The sequence below is a fragment of the Ranitomeya variabilis genome, chromosome 1, assembly GCF_051348905.1.
Source record: "Ranitomeya variabilis isolate aRanVar5 chromosome 1, aRanVar5.hap1, whole genome shotgun sequence".
NCBI lineage: Eukaryota > Metazoa > Chordata > Amphibia > Anura > Dendrobatidae > Ranitomeya > Ranitomeya variabilis.
Window position 1 is genome coordinate 23,790,570 of NC_135232.1, and position 23,389 is coordinate 23,813,958.

Consider the following 23,389-nt stretch of genomic DNA (forward strand, 5'->3'; position numbering starts at 1 on the left):
TACCCAACCACAGGTGCCCCATAACAGTGCGAGCCAACCGCAGGTGCCCCATAACAGTGCGAGCCAACCGCAGATGTCCCATAACAGTGCGAACCAACCGCAGGTGCCCCATAACAGTGAGAGCCAACCACAGATGCCCCATAACAGTGCGAGTCAACCACAGGTGCCCCATAACAGTGTGAGCCAACCACAGGTGCCCCATAACAGTGCGAACCAACCACAGGTGCCTCAAAACAGCGCTAGGCAACCACAGATGCTCCATAACAGTGCAAGCCAACCACAAATGCCCCATAACAGTGCTAACCAACCACAGGTGTCCCATAACAGTGCTAGCCAACCACAGATGTGCCATAACAGTGCTAGCCAACCACAGATGTGCCATAACAGTGCAGGCCAACTACAGATGCCCCATAACAGTGCGAGCCAACCAGAGGTGCCCCATTACAGTGTGACCCAATCACAGATGCCCCATACAAGTGCACAAAGGCACCAAAACAATGTGAGCCAACCATTGATGCTTCATAACATTGTGAGTCAACCACAGATGCCCCATAACATTGTGAGTCAACCACTGATGCCCATAACATTGTGAGTCAACCACTGATGCCCCATAACAGTGCGAGTGAACCACTGATGCCCCATAACAGTGTGAGCCAACCACTGATGCCACATAATAGTGTGAGCCAATTACAGATGCCCCATAACAGTGTGAGCCAACCACAGGTGCCCCATAACAGTGTGAGCCAACCACAGGTGCCCCATAACAGTGTGAGCCAACCACAGATGCCCCATAACACTGTGAGCCAACTACAGGTTCTCCATGACCCTATAACAGTATGAAAAAACCAAATACACTTTTTTTGTGCCAACAGACAAGAAAGTGTTAGCATATTGATTGGATGCTGTATGTTCACATGTTTAAAGAAGAATTGCATTTAGGGGAGAAAAACTGCCCAATATGGTGTCATGTGACAGGAAACAGTTCCTACAGATGTGTAATATGGAGGCACATGGACTCTGTGCTTCTGTATGGAGACCTATGGGCAATGAGAAGTAGTCTTCTTTGGATGCCAGTCTTCACTTCTGAGCCCGGCATCATCGACCCATCACCCTGGATGACTCTGGGGCTTAGGCTGCCGTCACACTGGCAGTATTTGGTCAGTATTTTACATCAGTATTTGTAGCCAAAACCAGGAATGAAACAATTAGTGGAAAAGTAGATGCCTGGCACAGAAGTGAAGACTGCCTTGGCCGTCACTGAGGCCCAAACTGAATGCCGGACTAATTTCCATTCATCACTCGCTTTACCTGAATGTGCATTTTCCATATGAGGAAGGTGAGGAGGGCGCAGATCATCAATATGATTTGACTTTTTGGGTAGCGCACGATGCTTGAGCTTGTCTGTTTGCGGTGAAGTCCATGCTTTATGGGCCAGGATTTGGTTTGCAGCTATATTCCAAGGATTGTCTTGCAAGAAATGACCACTAATTCTGTGGTCGAACAAGTCGTGCTCGCTCTTGCTCTTCTGAGATCTGTGTGCAAAATGGAACGGGTTACCCTGCGGGGCATCTGAGGACGCCTGTAGAGTGGATAAAAAAGTGTTTCCAAGAGTGATGGGGGGGAGGCTTCGCGTTCTAATGGGTGGAAGACCTTTGCAGTTCTGCTTGATGTCCGGCAACAGATACTTCTGAGACTCCATCGTCCTTTTTTTGCAGTTGACGGAGGTCACGCGTTCGTCTTGGGGATCTTTGCAGTTCGTGTCCAGAATACAGTCAAACGTGGTGATGATGTCATCGACTTCCGAGGTCTCCTCGCCATTATACCTGAGTTTGTCTTTCTGGTGAGCTTTCTGGTCCACCCTCTTCTTCTTACATGAGAATATCTGATTCAGCACAGTGAGACGTCCTTCTTTCCTCATGGCTTTTGTGCCCGGCGAACTGAATGGCTGGAAGGGATCGGGTCTACTGCAAGGAAGAAGATAAATGTCATGTTATGAAGACATTCAAGCCCTATTAGCATATATGATGTGGGTCAAAGCTTGTGAGTCCCCTATTAGCAATATATGAAGTGGGCCATGGCTTGTCAGCCCTCTAGTAGCATATATGAGGTGGCCACATCTTGTGAGCCCTCTAGTAGCATATATGAGGTGGCCACAGCTTGTGAGCCCTCTAGTAGCATATATGAGGTGGCCACAGCTTGTGAGCCCTCTATTAGCATATATGAGGTGGCCACAGCTTGTGAGCCCTCTATTAGCATATATGAGGTGGCCACAGCTTGTGAGCCCTCTATTAGCATATATGAGGTGGCCACAGCTTGTGAGCCCTCTATTAGCATATATGAGGTGGCCATAGCTTGTGAGCCCTTTATTAGCATATATGAGGTGGCCACAGCTTGTGAGCCCTTTATTAGCATATATGAGGTGGACCACAGCTTGTGAGCCCTCTATTAGCATATATGAGGTGGCCACAGCTTGTGAGCCCTCTATTAGCATATATGAGGTGGCCACATCTTGTGAGCCCTCTAGTAGCATACATGAGGTGGGCCACATCTTGTGAGCCCTCTATTAGCATACATGAGGTGGGCCACATCTTGTGAGCCCTCTATTAGCATATATGAGGTGGCCACATCTTGTGAGCCCTCTATTAGCATATATGAGGTGGCCACAGCTTGTGAGCCCTGTATTAGCATATATGAGGTGGCCACATCTTGTGAGCCCTCTATAGCATATATGAGGTGGCCACAGCTTGTGAGCCCTGTATTAGCATATATGAGGTGGCCACATCTTGTGAGCCCTCTATTAGCATATATGAGGTGGCCACATCTTGTGAGCCCTCTATTAGCATATATGAGGTGGCCACATCTTGTGAGCCCTCTATTAGCATATATATGAGGTGGCCACAGCTTGTGAGCCCTCTATTAGCATATATGAGGTGGCCACATCTTGTGAGCCCTCTTTTAGCATATATGAGGTGGCCACATCTTGTGAGCCCTCTATTAGCATATATATGAGGTGGCCACATCTTGTGAGCCCTCTATTAGCATATATGAGGTGGCCACATCTTGTGAGCCCTCTATTAGCATATATGAGGTGGCCACATCTTGTCAGCCCTCTATAGCATATATGAGGTGGTCATAGCTTGTGAGCCCTCTATTAGCATAGATGAGGTGGACCACAGCTTGTGAGCCCTCTATTAGCATAGATGAGGTGGCCACATCTTGTCAGCCCTCTATAGCATATATGAGGTGGTCATAGCTTGTGAGCCCTCTATAGCATATATGAGGTGGGCCACAGCTTGTGAGCCCTCTATTAGCATAGATGAGGTGGACCACAGCTTGTGAGCCCTCTATTAGCATATATGAGGTGGGCCACAGCTTGTGAGCCTTCTATGGGTCCAGGCCAAGCATAACGCACAGTGGCGATACCTTAAGGTCATGGCCGCTAATGCAAAATATCCAACAGGGCCCCCCAACTATCAATTGTTTTTAATATTGTCTTCGAATATGAGCCAAATGGACCTTTTGGGCCATCTAGTCTTCGGGGCCCGGGTACAAATGCAACTCCTGCACCCACTGTAGTTCAGCCTTCTGGACCCCCATAATTGTGTATAAACCATGATTGGCTTCAGTGGTCATGCGCTGGCAGAAAAATAAAGGAGACCAGTGGGGGCGCAGACAGCAAGATGGAGGAGCAGAGGGCAGTGAGTGGGTCTGTGCTATCTGTATATTTATAGCTCACTCGGGTCATATGTGAAAAAAAAGGGTGAAAAACCCCTTTAACCACTCCCTCCTTTTCGTTTTTGCACATTCATTTTTACCCCTTTTTTTCTCCAAGAGACAGAACTTTTTTATCTTTCCATCTGCATCCCCCTTTATGGGGGCTTGTTTGTGGCTGGACGAGTTGCCTTTTTGAATGACACTATTTATTTTATCACATCATGTAGTGAAACAGCGAATTTCTAAAACGGGGTGAAAAAAGTCTCAGTTCACAATTAAGCCAATGGGTTTAGTTTTCACAATGATCTGCAGGACAGATATCTAATACAGGTCCTTTTCAAAAAATTAGCATATAGTGTTAAATTTCATTATTTACCATAATGTAATGATTACAATTAAACTTTCATATATTATAGATTCATTATCCACCAACTGAAATTTGTCAGGTCTTTTATTGTTTTAATACTGATGATTTTGGCCTACAACTCCTGATAACCCAAAAAACCTGTCTCAATAAATTAGCATATTTCACCCGTCCAATCAAATAAAAGTGTTTTTTAATAACAAACAAAAAAACCATCAAATAATAATGTTCAGTTATGCACTCAATACTTGGTCGGGAATCCTTTGGCAGAAATGACTGCTTCAATGCGGCGTGGCATGGAGGCAATCAGCCTGTGACACTGCTGAGATGTTATGGAGGCCCAGGATGCTTCAATAGCGGCCTTAAGCTCATCCAGAGTGTTGGGTCTTGCGTCTCTCAACTTTCTCTTCACAATATCCCACAGATTCTCTATGGGGTTCAGGTCAGGAGAGTTGGCAGGCCAATTGAGCACAGTAATACCATGGTCAGTAAACCATTTACCAGTGGTTTTGGCACTGTGAGCAGGTGCCAGGTCGTGCTGAAAAATGAAATCTTCATCTCCATAAAGCATTTCAGCCGAGGGAAGCATGAAGTGCTCCAAAATCTCCTGATAGCTAGCTGCATTGACCCTGCCCTTGATGAAACACAGTGGACCAACACCAGCAGCTGACATGGCACCCCACACCACTGACTGTGGGTACTTGACACTGGACTTCAGGCATTTTGGCATTTCCTTCTCCCCAGTCTTCCTCCAGACTCTGGCACCTTGATTTCCGAATGACATGCAAAATTTGCTTTCATCAGAAAAAAGTACTTGGGACCACTTAGCAACAGTCCAGTGCTGCTTCTCTGTAGCCCAGGTCAGGCGCTCCTGCCGCTGTTTATGGTTCAAAAGTGGCTTTACCTGGGGAATGCGGCACCTGTAGCCCATTTCCTGCACACGCCTGTGCACGGTGGCTCTGGATGTTTCCACACCAGACTCAGTCCACTGCTTCCTCAGGTTCCCCAAGGTCTGGAATCGGTCCTTCTCCACAATCTTCCTCAGGGTCCGGTCACCTCTTCTCGTTGTACAGCGTTTTCTGCCACATTGTTTCCTTCCAACAGACTTACCATTGAGGTGCCTTGATACAGCACTCTGGGAACAGCCAATTTGTTGAGAAATTTCTTTCTGGGTCTTACCCTCTTGCTTGAGGGTGTCAATGATGGCCTTCTTGACATCTGTCAGGTCGCTAGTCTTACCCATGATGGGGGTTTTGAGTAATGAACCAGGCAGGGAGTTTTTAAAAGCCTCAGGTATCTTTTGCATGTGTTTAGAGTTAATTAGTTGATTCAGAAGATTAGGGTAATAGGTCGTTTAGAGAACCTTTTCTTGATATGCTAATTTATTGAGACAGGTTTTTTGGGTTATCAGGAGTTGTATGCCAAAATCATCAGTATTAAAACAATAAAAGACCTGACAAATTTCAGTTGGTGGATAATGAATCTATAATATATGAAAGTTTAATTGTAATCATTACATTATGGTAAATAATGAAATTTAACACTATATGCTAATTTTTTGAGAAGGACCTGTATATAATTGCCTAGAATACTACTTCCTGCAATTTGTGTCAACTTCCGTGGCTTTGTCCGGAGCTAATGTCCGGAGCTAATGTCCGGAGATAATGTCCGGAGATAATGTCCGGAGATAATGTCCGAAGCTAATGTCCGGAGATAAGTGACGTCACCAGTGTCCTACACCCAGGCAGAGCACAGGGGCCCCAGGCAGCATATGGGGCCCCAGGCAGAGCACAGTGGCCCCAGGCAGCATATGGGGCCCCAGGCAGAGCACAGTGGTCCCAGGCAGAGCACAGGGGCCCCAGGCAGCCTATGGGGCCCCAGGCAGAGCACAGTGGCCCCAGGCAGAGCACAGGGGCCCCAGGCAGCATATGGGGCCCCAGGCAGAGCACAGGGGCCCCAGGCAGCATATGGGGCCCCAGGCAGAGCACAGTGGCCCAAGGCAGAGCACAGGGGCCCCAGGCAGAACATGGGGCCCCAGGCAGAGCACAGGGGCCCCAGGCAGAGCACAGGGGCCCCAGGCAGCATATGGGGCCCCAGGCAGAGCACAGGGGCCCCAGGCAGAGCACAGGGGCCCCAGACAGCATATGGGGCCCCAGGCAGAGCACAGGGGCCCCAGGCAGCATATGGGGCCCCAGGCAGAGCACAGTGGCCCCAGGCAGAGCACAGGGGCCCCAGGCAGAACATGGGGCCCCAGGCAGAGCACAGGGGCCCCAGGCAGAGCACAGGGGCCCCAGGCAGCATATGGGGCCCCAGGCAGAGCACAGGGGCCCCAGGCAGCATATGGGGCCCCAGGCAGAGCACAGTGGCCCCAGGCAGCATATGGGGCCCCAGGCAGAGCACAGTGGCCCCAGGCAGAGCACAGGGGCCCCAGGCAGCATATGGGGCCCCAGGCAGAGCACAGTGGTCCCAGGCAGAGCACAGGGGCCCCAGGCAGCTTATGGGGCCCCAGGCAGAGCACAGTGGCCCCAGGAAGAACATGGGACCCCAGGCAGAGCACAGGGGCCCCAGGCAGAGCACAGGGGCCCCAGGCAGCATATGGGGCCCCAGGCAGAGCACAGGGGCCCCAGGCAGCATATGGGGCCCCAGGCAGAGCACAGTGGCCCCAGGCAGAGCACACACCAAATCGGAGGCCGAGGGGCCCCGCCAACCAAATCGGAGGCCGACGGGCCCCGCCAACCAAATCGGAGGCCGAGGAGCCCCGCCCACCAAATCGAAGGCCGAGCGGCCCCGCCCACCAAAGCGGAGGCCGAGGGGCCCGGCCCCGCCCACCAAAGCGGAGGCCGAGGGGCCCCGACCACCAAATCGGAGGCCGAGGGTCCCCGACCACCAAATCGGAGGCCGAGGGTCCCCGCCCACCAAATCAGAGGCCGAGGGTCCCCGCCCACCAAATCGGAGGCTGAGGGTCCCCGCCCACCAAATCGGAGGCCGAGAGTCCCCGCCCACCAAATCGGAGGCCGAGGGGCCCCGCCAACCAAATCGGAGGCCGAGGGGCCCCGCCAACCAAATCGGAGGCCGAGGAGCCCCGCCCACCAAATCGAAGGCCGAGTGGCCCCGACCACCAAAGCGGAGGCCGAGGGGCCCAGCCCCGCCCACCAAAGCGGAGGCCGAGGGGCCCCGCCCACCACATCGGAGGCCGAGGGGCCCCGCCCACCAAATCGGAGGCCGAGGGTCCCCGCCCACCAAATCGGAGGCCGAGGGTCCCCGCCCACCAAATCGGAGGCCGAGGGGCCCCACCAACCAAATCGGAGGCCGAGGGGCCACGCCCACCAAATCGGAGGCCGAGGGTCCCTGCCCACCAAATCGGAGGCCGAGGGGCCCCGCCAACCAAATCGGAGGCCGAGGGGCCCCGCCCACCAAATCGGAGGCCGAGGGGCCCCGCCCACCAAATCGGAGGCCGAGGGTCCCCGCCCACCAAATCGGAGGATAAGGGGCCCCGCCCACCAAATCGGAGGCCGAGGGGCCCCACCAACCAAATCGGAGCCCGAGGAGCCCCGCCCACCAAATCGAAGGCCGAGCGGCCCCGCCCACCAAAGCGGAGGCAGAGGGACCCCGCCCACCAAATCGGAGGCCGTGGAGCCCCGCCAACCAAAGCGGAGGCCGAGGGTCCCCACCCACCAAATCGGAGGCAGAGGGTCCCCGCCCACCAAATCGGAGGTCGAGGGTCCCCGCCCACCAAATCGGAGGCCGAGGGTCCCCGCCCACCAAATCGGAGGCCGAGGGGCTTCGCCAACCAAATCGGAGGCCGAGGAGCCCCGCCCACCAAATCGAAGGCCGAGCGGCCCCGCCCACCAAAGCGGAGGCCGAGGGGCCTGGCCCCGCCCACCAAAGCGGAGGCCGAGGAGCCCCGCCCACCACATCGGAGGCCGAGGGGCCCCGCCCTCCAAATTGGAGGCCGAGGGTCCCCGCCCACCAAATTGGAGGCCGAGGGGCCCCACCAACCAAATCGGAGGCCGAGGGGCCCCGCCCACCAAATCAGAGGCCGAGGGGCCCCGCCCACCAAATCGGAGGCCGAGGGGCCCCGCCAACCAAATCGGAGGCCGAGGGGCCCCGCCCACCAAATCGGAGGCCGAGGGTCCCCGCCCACCAAATCGGAGGCCGAGAGTCCCCGCCCACCAAATCGGAGGATAAGGGGCCCCGCCAACCAAATCGGAGGCCGAGGGGCCCCGCCAACCAAATCGGAGGCCGAGGAGCCCCGCCCAACAAATCGAAGGCTGAGCGGCCCCGCCCACCAAAGCGGAGGCCGAGGGGCCCGGCCCCGCCCACCAAAGCGGAGGCCGAGGGGCCCCGACTACCACATCGGAGGCCGAGGGGCCCCGCTCACCAAATCGGAGGCCGAGGGGCCCCGCTCACCAAATCGGAGGCCGAGGGGCCCCGCCCACCAAATCGGAGGCCGAGGGTCCCCGCCCACCAAATCGGAGGCCGAGGGTCCCCGCCCACCAAATTGGAGGCCGAGGGTCCCCGCCCACCAAATCGGAGGCCGAGGGGCCCCGCCTACCAAATCGGAGGCCGAGGGTCCCCGCCCACCAAATCGGAGGCCGAGGGGCCCCGCCCAACAAATCGAAGGCTGAGCGGCCCCGCCCACCAAAGCGGAGGCCGAGGGTCCCCGCCCACCAAATCGGAGGCCGAGGAGCCCCGCCCAACAAATCGAAGGCTGAGCGGCCCCGCCCACCAAAGCGGAGGCCGAGGGGCCCGGCCCCGCCCACCAAAGCGGAGGCCGAGGGGCCCCGACTACCACATCGGAGGCCGAGGGGCCCCGCTCACCAAATCGGAGGCCGAGGGGCCCCGCTCACCAAATCGGAGGCCGAGGGGCCCCGCCCACCAAATCGGAGGCCGAGGGTCCCCGCCCACCAAATCGGAGGCCGAGGGTCCCCACCCACCAAATAGGAGGCCGAGGGTCCCCACCCACCAAATCGGAGGCCGAGGGGCCCCGCCCACCAAATCGGAGGCCGAGGGTCCATACCAACCAAATCGGAGGCCGAGGGGCCCCGCCCACCAAATCGAAGGCCGAGGGGCCCCGCCCACCAAAGCGGAGGCCGAGGGTCCCCGCACACCAAATCGGAGGCCGAGGGACCCCGCCCACCAAATCAGAGGCCGAGGGGCCCCGCCCACCAGAGCGGAGGCCGAGGGGCCCGGCCCCGCCCACCAAAGCGGAGGCCGAGGGGCCCCGCCCACCAAATCGGAGGCCGAGGGGCCCCGCCCACCAAATCGGAGGCCGAGGGTCCCCACCCACCAAATCGGAGGCCGAGGGTCCCCGCCCACCAAATCGGAGGCCGAGGGTCCCCGCCCACCAAATCGGAGGCCGAGGGTCCCCGCCCACCAAATCGGAGGCCGAGGGTCCCCACCCACCAAATCGGAGGCCGAGGGGCCCCGCCAACCAAATCGGAGGCCGAGGGGCCCCGCCCACCAAAGTGGAGGCCGAGGGGCCCGGCCCCGCCCACCAAATCGGAGGCCGAGGGGCCCCGCCCACCAAATCGGAGGCCGAGGGTCCCCGCCCACCAAATCGGAGGCCGAGGGTCCCCGCCCACCAAATCGGAGGCCGAGGGTCCCCGCCCACCAAATCGGAGGCCGAGGGGCCCCACCAACCAAATCGGAGGCCGAGGGGCCCCGCCCACCAAAGCGGAGGCCGAGGGGCCCGGCCCCGCCCACCACATCGGAGGCCGAGGGGCCCCGCCCACCAAATCGAAGGCCGAGGGTCCCCGCCCACCAAATTGGAGGCCGAGGGTCCCCGCCCACCAAATTGGAGGCCGAGGGTCCCCGCCCACCAAATCGGAGGCCGAGGGGCCCCGCCTACCAAATCGGAGGCCGAGGGTCCCCGCCCACCAAATCGGAGGCCGAGGGGCCCCGCCCACCAAATCGGAGGCCGAGGGGCCCCGCCCACCACATCGGAGGCCGAGGGTCCCCGCCCACCAAATCGGAGGCCGAGGGTCCCCGCCCACCAAATCGGAGGCCGAGGGTCCCCGCCCACCAAATCGGAGGCCGAGGGTCCCCGCCCACCAAATCGGAGGCCGAGGGTCCACACCAACCAAATCGGAGGCCGAGGGGCCCCGCCCACCAAATCGAAGGCCGAGGGGCCCCGCCCACCAAAGCGGAGGCCGAGGGTCCCCGCACACCAAATCGGAGGCCAAGGGACCCCGCCCACCAAATCGGAGGCCGAGGGGCCCCGCCCACCAAAGCGGAGGCCGAGGGGCCCGGCCCCGCCCACCAAAGCGGAGGCCGAGGGGCCCCGCCCACCACATCGGAGGCCGAGGGGCCCCGCCCACCAAATCGGAGGCCGAGGGTCCCCACCCACCAAATCGGAGGCCGAGGGTCCCCGCCCACCAAATCGGAGGCCGAGGGGCCCCGCCCACCAAATCGGAGGCCGAGGGTCCCCGCCCACCAAATCGGAGGCCGAGGGTCCCCGCCCACCAAATCGGAGGCCGAGCGGCCCCACCAACCAAATCGGAGGCCGAGGGGCCCCGCCCACCAAAGCGGAGGCCGAGGGGCCCGGCCCCGCCCACCAAATCGGAGGCCGAGGGTCCCCGCCCACCAAATCGGAGGCCGAGGGTCCCCGCCCACCAAATCGGAGGCCGAGGGTCCCTGCCTACCAAATCGGAGGCCGAGGGGCCCCGCCAACCAAATCGGAGGCCGAGGGGCCACGCCCACCAAATCGGAGGCCGAGGGGCCCCGCCCATCAAATCGGAGGCCGAGGGGCCCCGCCCACCAAATCGGAGGCCGAGGGTCCCCGCCCACCAAATCGGAGGATAAGGGGCCCCGCCCACCAAAGCGGAGGCAGAGGGTCCCCGCCCACCAAATTATTCTTACATTTGAATAAATAAAGTATATATGGATTCTAGACTCCCGATTCTTTAGAATCGGGCTGCCATCTAGTATATATATATATATATATATATATATATATATATATATATATATATATATATATATATATATATCTCAGCAGGAACAGTTTCAGCTCCATGGGGCCTAGCCCGTGTTTATAAGCCTCTCACATTAGATACAGGTGATATGACCCTAGTGCTGTGTTGCCACCTCGGTGCCATGACCCATCCTCCCTCCTCATATATATTATTAGTGTTATCAGTCATTTTACTATGATTCCCATACTGTTTGGGCTTCAGGCCTAACTAGGTGCGTTGCTAGGAAATGTGTTCCAGCCAATCGGTGAATAAGAAGGCAATGAGACGTTGCTTGTGATTGGTCAGAAATATGAAGAAATATTCTTAAGCCTGTTTTGATTGGATGAGAAGGGATCCATGTTTAAAATGATCTTAAAGGCAGCTTAAAGTAAGAAGAGGATAGGCGTTGTATTTTCTTTATATCAATGGTAGCGACTATACAGCAGCAGATGTCACCAGCCACTCCCTGGCTGAGCGTGTGACTACGGTACTCCTCCCCAGCGGCCACTGTTTGCTACCTCTGATATGAAGAGAAGAGAGATTATCCTCATGCGGCCCTTGTGCAGTGTTACTATCCTGCTTCATTTTGGCCTCCAGCAATACAATAAATCTTTTGTTAACTCCCCCGCCTCAAGGTTATGAAATGGCTCTGCTCATCCTGTCCCAGTCTACACATCAAAGCTGGACATATTAGCCTATTTTCTGCCAATATTTAGAAGGTACAATTTTGGATACTTAGGCTCCCTCCAGGTCTAACCCCTAAACTAACCACTTTCCAGCGTGGTCTTTCTCGTTTACCCGTCTTTTCACCAAAATGATGAAGATTAACGAACGCGTGATTAGTATCGGATATGGACATGTCAGCATTCGGAGGGCGTTACCTATTCTCCTGCGAAAGCATCTTGATGCATGTGGTGTGCCCACAGTACATGGCGTAGGTCAGGGGCGTATTCTCATTGATGTCCCTGGGGTTCATATCCACTCCTAACTTCAGCAGTGTCTGCACACAATCCGATTTTCCAGCGGCTGCCGCCCAGTGCAGCGGGGTTCTGCGGCAGAATATGAGAAATACATATGAGAAGGATATTGTGGCGCCATTTTTCCTGCTCAAAAACCCTTCTGCTATATAAGAAGATTTTGCACTGGGGAGTGCAAAATACAGGGTGGGGTGCACTCTCTGCTTTGGTGCAGCCCCCTTCTGTGTGTATACATTGGTGTCTAGCTTGTGTATTAAAATGCGCATTCAGCCAGCCCCCTCCACCTACAGCTCTGGTCATGTGCCGACTGTAGAAATTCTGATGGCACAGAAGATATAACAGGATCTCCCTATTTACGCACGGGGCGTTCATTATTACCGGTCATCCACATCCAGGGCCTGCAGATTGCATTCTGGGACTTTGGCCAGCTCGCAGATGATATCACCGTACCCGGCGGCGGCGGCGATGTGCATGCAGGTCTTCCCGTTCTCATCATCGTAATTGATGGTGGACTGGCCCTGCTGGTGGTCCAGGACTATGGAGCACAGCACTCTGTTTCCGCTCTGAAATCACAGAAGTCAGAGAGTGTGCGGATGTCGGCATCAGATCTGAGCAGATACGGAGGATACACAATATAAATGGCGCTATATATGGGAGCGTAGCACTGGGGCTCACAAGGACAACTCCGTAATGGGCGGCCGCCCTGTGAAGTGCAGGGACTGGTGTGTGCACTATCTCTGGGGTCAACCAGCCACCATAAGGAGGTGCAATTTTGTCTTTTTCTATGGAGCCCCATCTACACCATGTAGTGGTCACGCACGCGGGTGCTTGTTCTGGCAGACATGAGTTTGCAGGTGCAATGCTTTGGTGTGCAGTGTTGCACCTTCTGCAGGTCGATGGACCCCCACTTGTACCTGGACCGCCCAGTGAAGAGCCGTTTTGAAGTCTTTGTCCACCAGAGTAGGATCGGCTCCTTTCTGCAGCAAGTTCTGCACGTGTTGTGGCCGATTGTGAAATGCCGCCCAGTGTAGCGATGTCATCCCCTGTCATACACACAGGAGACAAACCGAGAATATTCCGATTACTTCAAGGAGAACGGTTTACTATCACAGTCAGTTCTGCATCTATTACATCATATATGGACAGTGGTTAGTTAGGTGACACGTGGCGCTCCCACCGAAAAACTGCTCTGGGAGCGGCCATTATATGACAAGATGTCAGTCCAGGACAACCCCTTTAATAGCTTTGGTTGTCTAGAATTGTGGTCCAGTATATTTGGTAATGGATTTCCCTGGTACCAGTGGTGTAACATGAGATGTAGGGATCGTAACTCCATGCTCCAAAATCTGCTGGCGATCATTCTTGGAGCCGCCAACAAAGTAGATAATTAATGTAGTCGGGGGGATGGGGGGCTTTGATATCTTTCTATAAATGATACATTTGGTGCCACAGATTTCTATGCAGAGCGCAGCAGTGGAAAGGAGTTTGTCATCAGCTGCTACACTCTGCATAGGCAGCGATCAGTATGGGTTAAGAAGTGTTGGGTTAAGACTAAGGTTAGCATTTGGACTAGGGTTAAGATTAGGAATAGGGTTAGGTAGAAGACTAGTGTTATGGCTGGGACTAAGGTTCAAGCTAGGGCTAAGATTCAGATTGGGGTGAGGGCTTGGACGGTTGTGAGGTTTGGGACTAGCGTGAGAATTATGAATAGGTTTAGGGATAGGATTAGGGTTAAGTCAAAGACTAGGGTTAGGACTAGGACTAGAGTTAGGGATAGGACTAAGGTTAAGGCTAGGACTAGGGTTACGGATAGGACTAAGGTTAAGGCTAGGACTAGGGTTAGGGATAGGACTAAGGTTTAGGCTATGACTAGGGTTAGGGAGAGGACAAAGGTTAAGGCTAGGACTAGGGTTATGAATAGGACTAAGGTTAAGACTAGGGTTAGGGATAGGACTAAGGTTAAGGCTTGGACTAGTGTTAGGGATAGGACTAAGTTTAAGGCTAGGACTAGGGTTAGAGATAGGACTAAGGTTAAGGCTAGGACTAGGGTTAGAGATAGGACTAAAGTTAAGGCTAGGCCTAGGGTTAGGGATAGGACTAAGATTAAGGCTAGGACTAGGGTTAGGGATAGAGTTGTGCTTAGGGCTAAGATAAACAAATAGTTACACTTGCCAACACTTTTTCAGAAGTCGCTGCCCCAATAAAATCCGAAGATGCCATTATCTCTACCCATCTGCCATGGAAAGTCATCAGCACCCTGGGATCGGACTGCACAGGCGCTGATAGGTGGCACCGAGACCCCCCTCTGACAAACCATTTAGGTGCAGCCGATATTTTTGACTGTAGCATCTAAGGGGTGAAGCATCTCAGTGACTGTTGTGCTGGGAGGTCGGTGTCAGCCCTGACAACCACTGCTGACAATCACTGCTAACGCTCGCTCTTCCCACTCTGTACATTGGTGGCATGATGCAGAAATCTACAAGACACAGTGCAGGATAAAGGCTTCAATCATATGTGGTCGATCATTTTGTGACAATGATCGAGGTAAAAATTCAGGGTGTTGATTTGGAAAAGTCCTAAATCTCCATAGATTGTGCTCAGTCTACAAGCCTCTAGTAAAGGCCCCGTGAGCCGCCACGCACCTCGTTGTCCTGATGGTTGATCTCACTCAGCGTCGACTGCTGCAGAAGAACAGACAAAAGTCTGCAGGAAAAAGAGACAAAAACAGTCAGTGACCCCCCAGAACAGGCCCCCATCATCACATCTGCTGGACTGTGACCCCCAGAACAGGCTGCCATCATCACATCTGCTGGACTGTGACCCCCAGAACAGGCTGCCATCATCACATCTGATGGACTGTGACCCCCGGAACAGGCTGCCATCATCACATCTGCTGGACTGTGACCCCCAGAACAGGCCGCCATCATCACATCTGCTGGACTGTGACCCCCCAGAACAGGCTGCCATCATCACATCTGCTGGACTGTGACCCCCCAGAACAGGCCGCCATCATCACATCGGCTGGACTGTGACCCTCCAGCACAGGCCGCCATCATCACATCTGCTGCCCCCAGAACAGGCCGCCATCATAACATCTGCTGCCCCCAGAACAGGCCGCCATCTTCACATCTGCTGGACTGTGACCCCCAGAGCAGGCCACCATCATCACATCTGCTGGATTGTGACCCTCCAGAACAGGCCGCCATCATCACATCTGCTGCCCCCAGAACAGGCCGCCATCATCACATCGGCTGGACTGTGACCCCCAGAACAGGCCGCCATCATCACATCTACTGGACTGTGACCCCCAGAACAGGCCGCCATCATCACATCTACTGGACTGTGACCCCCAGAACAGGCCGCCATCATCACATCTACTGGACTGTGACCCTCAGAACAGAACAGGCCACCATCATCACATCTGCTGGACTGTGACCCCCAGAACAGGCCGCCGTCATCACATCTGCTGCCCCCAGAACAGGCCGCCATCATCACATCTACTGGACTGTGACCCCCAGAACAGGCTGCCATCATCACATCCACTGGACTGTGACCCCCAGAACAGGCCCCCATCATCACATCTACTGGACTGTGACACTCAGAACAGAACAGGCCACCATCATCACATCTGCTGGACTGTGACCCCCAGAACAGGCCGCCATCATCACATCTGCTGCCCCCAGAACAGGCCGCCATCATCACATCTGCTGCACTGTGACCCCCCAGAAAAGGCCCCCATCATCACATCTGCTGGACTGTGACCCCCAGAACAGGCCGCCGTCATCACATCTGCTGCCCCCAGAACAGGCCGCCATCATCACATCTACTGGACTGTGACCCCCAGAACAGGCTGCCATCATCACATCCACTGGACTGTGACCCCCAGAACAGGCCCCCATCATCACATCTACTGGACTGTGACCCTCAGAACAGAACAGGCCCCCATCATCACATCTACTGGACTGTGACCCTCAGAACAGAACAGGCCACCATCATCACATCTGCTGGACTGTGACCCCCAGAACAGGCCGCCATCATCACACCTGCTGGACTGTGACCCCCCAGAACAGGCCCCTATCATCACATCTACTGGACTGTGACCCCCAGAACAGGCCGCCATCATCACATCCACTGGACCTTGACCACCCCAGAACAGGCCACCATCATCACATCTGCTGGACTGTGACCCCCAGAACAGGCCGCCATCATCACATCTGCTGGATAGTGACCCCCCAGAACAGGCCGCCATCGTCACATCTGCTGGACTGTGACCCCCAGAACAGGCCGCCATCATCACATCTGCTGGTTAGTGACCCCCCCAGAACAGGCCGCCATCGTCACATCTGCTGGACTGTGACCCCCAGAACAGGCCGCCATCATCACATCTGCTGGACTGTGACCACCCCAGAACAGGCCGCCATCATCACATCTGCTGGACTGTGACCCCCAGAACAGGCACCCATCATCATATCTGCTGGTTTGTGACCCCCCCAGAACAGGCCGCCATCATCACATCTGCTGGACTGTAACCCCCCCAGAACAGGCCGCCATCATCACATCTGCTGGACTGTGACCCCCAGAACAGGCCGCCATCATCACATCTGCTGGACTGTGACCCCCCAGAACAGGCCGCCATCATCACATCTGCTGGACTGTGACCCCCCAGAACAGGCCCCCATCATCACATCTGCTGGACTGTGACCCCCAGAACAGGCCGCCGTCATCACATCTACTGGACTGTGACCCCCCAGAACAGGCCGCCATCATCACATCTGCTGTAGTGGAGGAGGACACTGACTACCATCTGCTAGAGAGCAACCGAAAATGTAAGGATGGGCTTTGAGACATGGTCCAGTGTGGGCACTCCCAATAATGAGAGGTCTGAGATATGAGTTTAGGAATGGTCTGGGGTCTGTATATAAGGACTCAGGTCTAGGGTTTGTATAGGGGTTCTGGTTTTGGTCTGTATATAGGGACTCCGGTCTGAGGTCTGTATATAGGGGATCTGGTCTGGGGGTTGGTATATAGGCGGTCTGGTGTTTATATATACAGTCCTCAGACCCTCTGTATACAGATTCTGGTTTGGGGTCTGTATACAATAGGGTCTAGTTTGGGGATCTGTGTTGTGAATTAGACTTTTTGGCTCCCTCTTGTGGTCACTAGTGGTATGACTCTGGGATTGTCTTTTTTCTGTTTGGCACTCACCTGGGTCGTCAGTCCAGGGGTGTCGCTATATTAACTTCCTGGATCCTTAGTCCAGTGCCTGGCATCGTTGTAATCAGATCCTTCTGTTGCTCCTGTCTGCTGGTCCTGGCTCTTGCAAAATTAAGCTAAGTCTTGCTTCTTTGTTTTTTTGAGTTACTTGCTTTGCTACTATTTTTGTCCAGCTTGTACTAAATGTGATTTCTGACCTTGCTGGAAGCTCTAGGGGGCTGGTGTTCTCCCCCCGGCCGTTAGACGGTTCGGGGGTTCTTGAATATCCAGCGTGGATATTTTAATAGGGTTTTTGCTGACCATATAAGTCATCTTACTATATTCTGCTATTAGCTAGTGGGCCTCTCTTTGCTAAATACCTAGCTCATTCTTATGTTTGTCTTTTCCTCTTACCTCACCGTTATTATTTGTTGGGGGCTTGTATCCAACTTTTGGGGTCTTTTCTCTGGAGGCAAGAAAGGTCTATCTTTTCCCTTCTAGGGTTAGTTAGTTCTCCGGCTGGCGCGAGACGTCTAGAACCAACGTAGGCACGTTCCCCGGCTGCTTCTATTTGTGGTGCTAGGATTAGATATATGGTCAGCCCAGTTACCACTGCCCTATGAGCTGGTTTTTTGTGTTTGCAGACTTGGTATTGATTCCTGAGACCCTCTGCCATTGGGGTCATAACAGTATGCCAGGCCAACATTGAATGTTTAATGCATTGCAGAAGTGGGATATAAGAAAGGAAATTCTGAATTTTTTTTTTTTTTCCTCTCTTCCTGTCCTTTACCTCTGAGTGGCTTGAGCTTGCTGCAGACATGAATGTCCAGACCTTGATTACAAGTGTGGACCAGCTTGCTGCTCGTGTGCAAAGCATACAAGATTTTGTTACCAGTAGTCCTATGTCTGAACCTAAAATACCTATTCCTGAACGGTTTTCTGGAGACCGATTTAAGTTCAGGAATTTCAGGGATAATTGTAAATTGTTTCTATCTCTGAGACCCCGTTCATCTGGAGACTCAGTTCAGCAAGTTAAAAATGTTATCTCTTTTTTACGGGGCGACCCTCAGGATTGGGCTTTCTCGCTAGCGCCAGGAGATCCGGCATTGGCAAATATTGATGCGTTTTTTCTGGCGCTCGGATTGCTTTACGAGGAACCCAATCTTGAGGTTCAGGCAGAAAAAGCCTTGCTGGCTATTTCTCAGGGCCAGGATGAAGCTGAAGTGTATTGCCAAAAATTTCGGAAATGGTCCGTGCTTACTCAGTGGAATGAGTGTGCTCTGGCCGCAAACTTCAGAAATGGCCTTTCTGAAGCCATTAAGAATGTGATGGTGGGTTTCTCCATTCCTACAAGTCTGAATGATTCCATGGCGCTGGCTATTCAAATTGACCGGCGTTTGCGGGAGCGCAAAACCGCTAATCCTCTGGTGGTGTTGTCTAAACAAACACCTGATTTGATGCAATGTGATAGAATTCAGACCAGAAATGAGCGGAAAAATCATAGACGTCAGAATGGGTTGTGTTTTTACTGTGGTGATTCTACACATGTTATATCAGCATGCTCTAAACGCCTAACAAGGGTTGTTAGTCCCGTCGCTATTGGTAATTTGCAACCTAAATTTATTTTGTCTGTGACTTTAATTTGCTCATTGTCCTCTTACCCTGTTATGGCGTTTGTGGATTCAGGTGCTGCCCTGAGTCTTATGGATCTGTCATTTGCCAAGCGCTGTGGTTTTGTTCTTGAGCCGTTGGTTAATCCTATCCCTCTGAGGGGTATTGATGCTACGCCATTGGCGGAAAATAAACCGCAGTTTTGGACACAGGTAACCATGTGCATGACTCCTGAACATCGGGAGGTGATTCGTTTTCTTGTTCTGCATAAAATGCATGATTTGGTCGTTTTGGGGCTGCCATGGTTACAGACTCATAATCCAGTCTTGGATTGGAAGGCAATGTCTGTGTCAAATTGGGGCTGTCAGGGTATTCATGGTGATTCCCCGCCGGTGTCTATTGCTTCCTCTACTCCTTCGGAAGTTCCTGAGTATTTGTCTGATTATCAGGATGTGTTCAGCGAGTCCAGGTCCAGTGTTCTGCCTCCTCATAGGGACTGTGACTGTGCCATAGATTTGATTCCAGGTAGCAAATTTCCTAAGGGAAGACAATTTAATCTGTCTGTACCTGAGCATACCGCAATGCGTTCGTATGTCAAGGAATCTCTGGAGAAGGGGCATATCCGTCCTTCCTCTTCCCCTCTTGGTGCGGGATTCTTTTTTGTGGCCAAGAAGGACGGATCTTTGAGACCTTGTATTGACTATCGGCTTTTGAATAAAATCACTGTTAAATTTCAGTATCCTTTGCCTCTGTTGTCAGACTTGTTTGCCCGAATTAAAGGTGCCAAGTGGTTTACCAAGATAGATCTTCGTGGTGCGTACAACCTTGTGCGCATTAAGCGAGGAGATGAATGGAAAACCGCGTTTAATACGCCCGAAGGTCATTTTGAGTACTTGGTGATGCCTTTTGGGCTCTCTAATGCTCCTTCAGTGTTTCAGTCCTTTATGCATGATATTTTCCGGAAGTATCTGGATAAATTTATGATCGTTTATCTGGATGATATTCTGTTTTTTTCTGATGACTGGGACTCGCATGTAGAGCAGGTCAGGATGGCGTTTCAGGTTTTGCGTGAGAATGCTTTATTTGTTAAGGGCTCAAAGTGTCTCTTTGGAGTACAGAAGGTTCCCTTTTTGGGGTTTATTTTTTCCCCTTCTGCAGTGGAGATGGACCCAGTCAAGGTCCGTGCTATTCATGATTGGACTCAACCCACGTCAGTTAAGAGTCTTCAGAAGTTCTTGGGTTTTGCTAACTTCTACCGTCGTTTTATTGCTAATTTTTCTAGCTTTGCTAAACCTTTGACGGATATGACCAAGAAAGGTTCTGATGTTGCTAACTGGGCTCCTGCAGCCGTGGAGGCTTTCCAGGAGTTGAAGCGCCGGTTTACTTCGGCGCCTGTTTTGTGCCAGCCTGATGTCTCACTTCCCTTTCAGGTTGAAGTGGATGCTTCTGAGATTGGGGCAGGGGCCGTTTTGTCGCAGAGAGGCCCTGGTTGCTCTGTGATGAGACCTTGTGCCTTTTTCTCGAGGAAGTTTTCGCCTGCTGAGCGGAATTATGATGTTGGCAATCGGGAGTTGTTGGCCATGAAGTGGGCATTTGAGGAGTGGCGTCATTGGCTCGAGGGTGCTAAGCATCGTGTGGTGGTCTTGACTGATCACAAAAATCTGATGTATCTCGAGTCTGCTAAATGCCTGAATCCTAGACAGGCCCGCTGGTCATTGTTTTTCTCCCGTTTTGACTTTGTGGTCTCGTATTTACCAGGTTCAAAGAATGTGAAGGCTGATGCTCTTTCAAGGAGCTTTGTGCCTGACTCTCCGGGAGTCGCAGAACCAGTTGGTATTCTTAAAGAGGGAGTTATCTTGTCAGCCATTTCTCCGGATTTGCGACGTGTGTTGCAGAGATTTCAGGCTGGTAGACCTGACTCTTGTCCACCTGACAGACTGTTTGTTCCTGATAAGTGGACCAGCAGAGTCATTTCCGAGGTTCATTCCTCGGTGTTTGCAGGGCATCCGGGAATTTTTGGCACCAGAGATCTGGTGGCTAGGTCCTTTTGGTGGCCTTCCTTGTCACGGGATGTGCGGTCGTTTGTGCAGTCCTGTGGGACTTGTGCTCGAGCTAAGCCTTGCTGTTCACGTGCCAGCGGGTTGCTCTTGCCCTTGCCTGTCCCGAAGAGGCCTTGGACACACATTTCCATGGATTTCATTTCAGATCTCCCGGTGTCTCAGGGCATGCCTGTCATCTGGGTGGTATGTGATCGCTTTTCTAAGATGGTCCATTTGGTACCTTTGCCTAAGCTGCCTTCCTCTTCCGATCTGGTTCCTGTGTTCTTTCAGAATGTGGTTCGTTTACACGGCATTCCTGAGAATATTGTGCCTGACAGAGGATCCCAGTTTGTTTCCAGGTTCTGGCGATCCTTTTGTGCTAGGATGGGCATTGAGTTGTCATTTTCGTCTGCCTTTCATCCTCAGACTAATGGACAAACGGAGCGAACTAATCAGACTCTGGAGGCTTATTTGAGGTGTTTTGTTTCTGCGGATCAGGATGATTGGGTGACCTTCTTGCCGTTGGCTGAGTTTGCCCTTAATAATCGGGCTAGTTCCGCTACATTGGTTTCGCCATTTTTCTGCAACTCTGGTTTCCATCCTCGTTTTTCCTCGGGACATGTGGAGCCTTCTGACTGTCCTGGGGTAGATTCTGTGGTGGATAGGTTGCAGCAGATCTGGAATCATGTGGTGGACAACTTAAAGTTGTCACAAGAGAAGGCTCAGCGTTTTGCCAACCGCCGCCGCGGTGTGGGTCCCCAACTTCGTGTTGGGGATTTGGTATGGCTGTCTTCTCGATTTGTTCCTATGAAGGTCTCCTCTCCTAAATTTAAGCCTCGCTTCATCGGTCCTTACAAGATATTGGAAATCCTTAATCCTGTGTCCTTTCGCTTCGATCTTCCTGTGTCGTTTGCCATTCACAACGTGTTCCATAGGTCTTTGTTGCGGCGGTACGTTGTACCTGTGGTTCCTTCTGTTGAGCCTCCTGCTCCGGTGTTGGTTGAGGGCGAGTTGGAGTACGTGGTGGAGAAGATCTTGGATTCTCGTCTCTCCAGGCGGAGGCTTCAGTATCTGGTCAAGTGGAAGGGCTATGGTCAGGAGGATAATTCCTGGGTGGTTGCCTCTGATGTGCATGCGGCCGATTTAGTTCGTGCCTTTCACGCTGCTCATCCTGATCGCCCTGGTGGTCTTGGTGAGGGTTCGGTGACCCCTCCTTAAGGGGGGGGTACTGTTGTGAATTAGACTTTTTGGCTCCCTCTTGTGGTCACTAGTGGTATGACTCTGGGATTGTCTTTTTTCTGTTTGGCACTCACCTGGGTCGTTAGTCCAGGGGTGTCGCTATATTAACTTCCTGGATCCTTAGTCCAGTGCCTGGTATCGTTGTAATCAGATCCTTCTGTTGCTCCTGTCTGCTGGTCCTGGCTCTTGCAAAATTAAGCTAAGTCTTGCTTCTTTGTTTTTTGAGTTACTTGCTTTGCTACTATTTTTGTCCAGCTTGTACTAAATGTGATTTCTGACCTTGCTGGAAGCTCTAGGGGGCTGGTGTTCTCCCCCCGGCCGTTAGACGGTTCGGGGGTTCTTGAATATCCAGCGTGGATATTTTAACCCCTTAAGCCCCGAGGGTGGTTTGCACGTTAATGACCAGGCCAATTTTTACAATTCTGACCACTGTCCCTTTATGAGGTTATAACTCTGGAACGCTTCAACGGATCTTGGCGATTCTGACATTGTTTTCTTGTGACATATTGTACTTCATGATAGTGGTAAAATTTCTTCGATATAACTTGCGTTTATTTGTGAAAAAAACGAATATTTGGCGAAAATTTTGAAAATTTCGCAATTTTCCAACTTTGAATTTTTATGCCCTTAAATCACAGACATATGTCACACAAAATACTTAATAAATAACATTTCCCACATGTCTACTTTACATCAGCACAATTTTGGAACCAAAATTTTTTTTTGTGACGGAGTTATAAGGGTTAAAAGTTGACCAGCAATTTCTCATTTTTACAACACAATTTTTTTTTAGGGACCACATCTCATTTGAAGTCATTTTGACGGGTCTATATGATAGAAAATACCCAAGTGTGACACCATTCTAAAAACTGCACCCCTCAAGGTACTCAAAACCACTTTCAAGAAGTTTATTAACCCTTCAGGTGTTTCACAGGAATTTTTGGAATGTTTAAATAAAAATGAACATTTAACTTTTTTTCACACAAAATTTATTTCAGCTCCAATTTGTTTTATTTTACCAAGGGTAACAGGAGAAAATAGACCCCAAAAGTTGTTGTACAATTTGTCCTGAGTACGCTGATACCCCATATGTGGGGCTAAACCACAGTTTGGGCGCATGGCAGAGCTTGGAAGCAAAGGAGCGCCATTTGACTTTTCAATGCAAAATTGACTGGAATTGAGATGGGACGCCATGTTGCATTTGGAGAGCCCCTGATGTGCCTAAACATTGAAACCCCTAACAAGTGACACCATTTTGGAAAGTAGACCCCCTAAGGAACTTATCTAGATGTGTGG

General features: G+C 52.8%; 1 protein-coding gene across 2 annotated transcripts in view; it reads right to left on the minus strand.

The window, feature by feature from the left end:
* ANKRD55 (ankyrin repeat domain 55) overlaps positions 1-23,389 on the minus strand; it is a 123,703-nt gene that overhangs the window by 20,096 nt on the left and 80,218 nt on the right. Inside the window, exons 5-9 of one of the 2 annotated variants that reach the window (XM_077281395.1) lie at positions 14,654-14,714; positions 12,926-13,054; positions 12,390-12,574; positions 11,916-12,083; positions 1,309-1,964 (exon numbers count right to left, since the gene is read on the minus strand). In XM_077281395.1, the coding sequence (XP_077137510.1) occupies positions 1,309-1,964; positions 11,916-12,083; positions 12,390-12,574; positions 12,926-13,054; positions 14,654-14,714 (1,199 nt within the window). The remainder of the gene's footprint in view (positions 1-1,308; positions 1,965-11,915; positions 12,084-12,389; positions 12,575-12,925; positions 13,055-14,653; positions 14,715-23,389) is intronic. The other variant, XM_077281396.1, reaches the window with a different exon arrangement.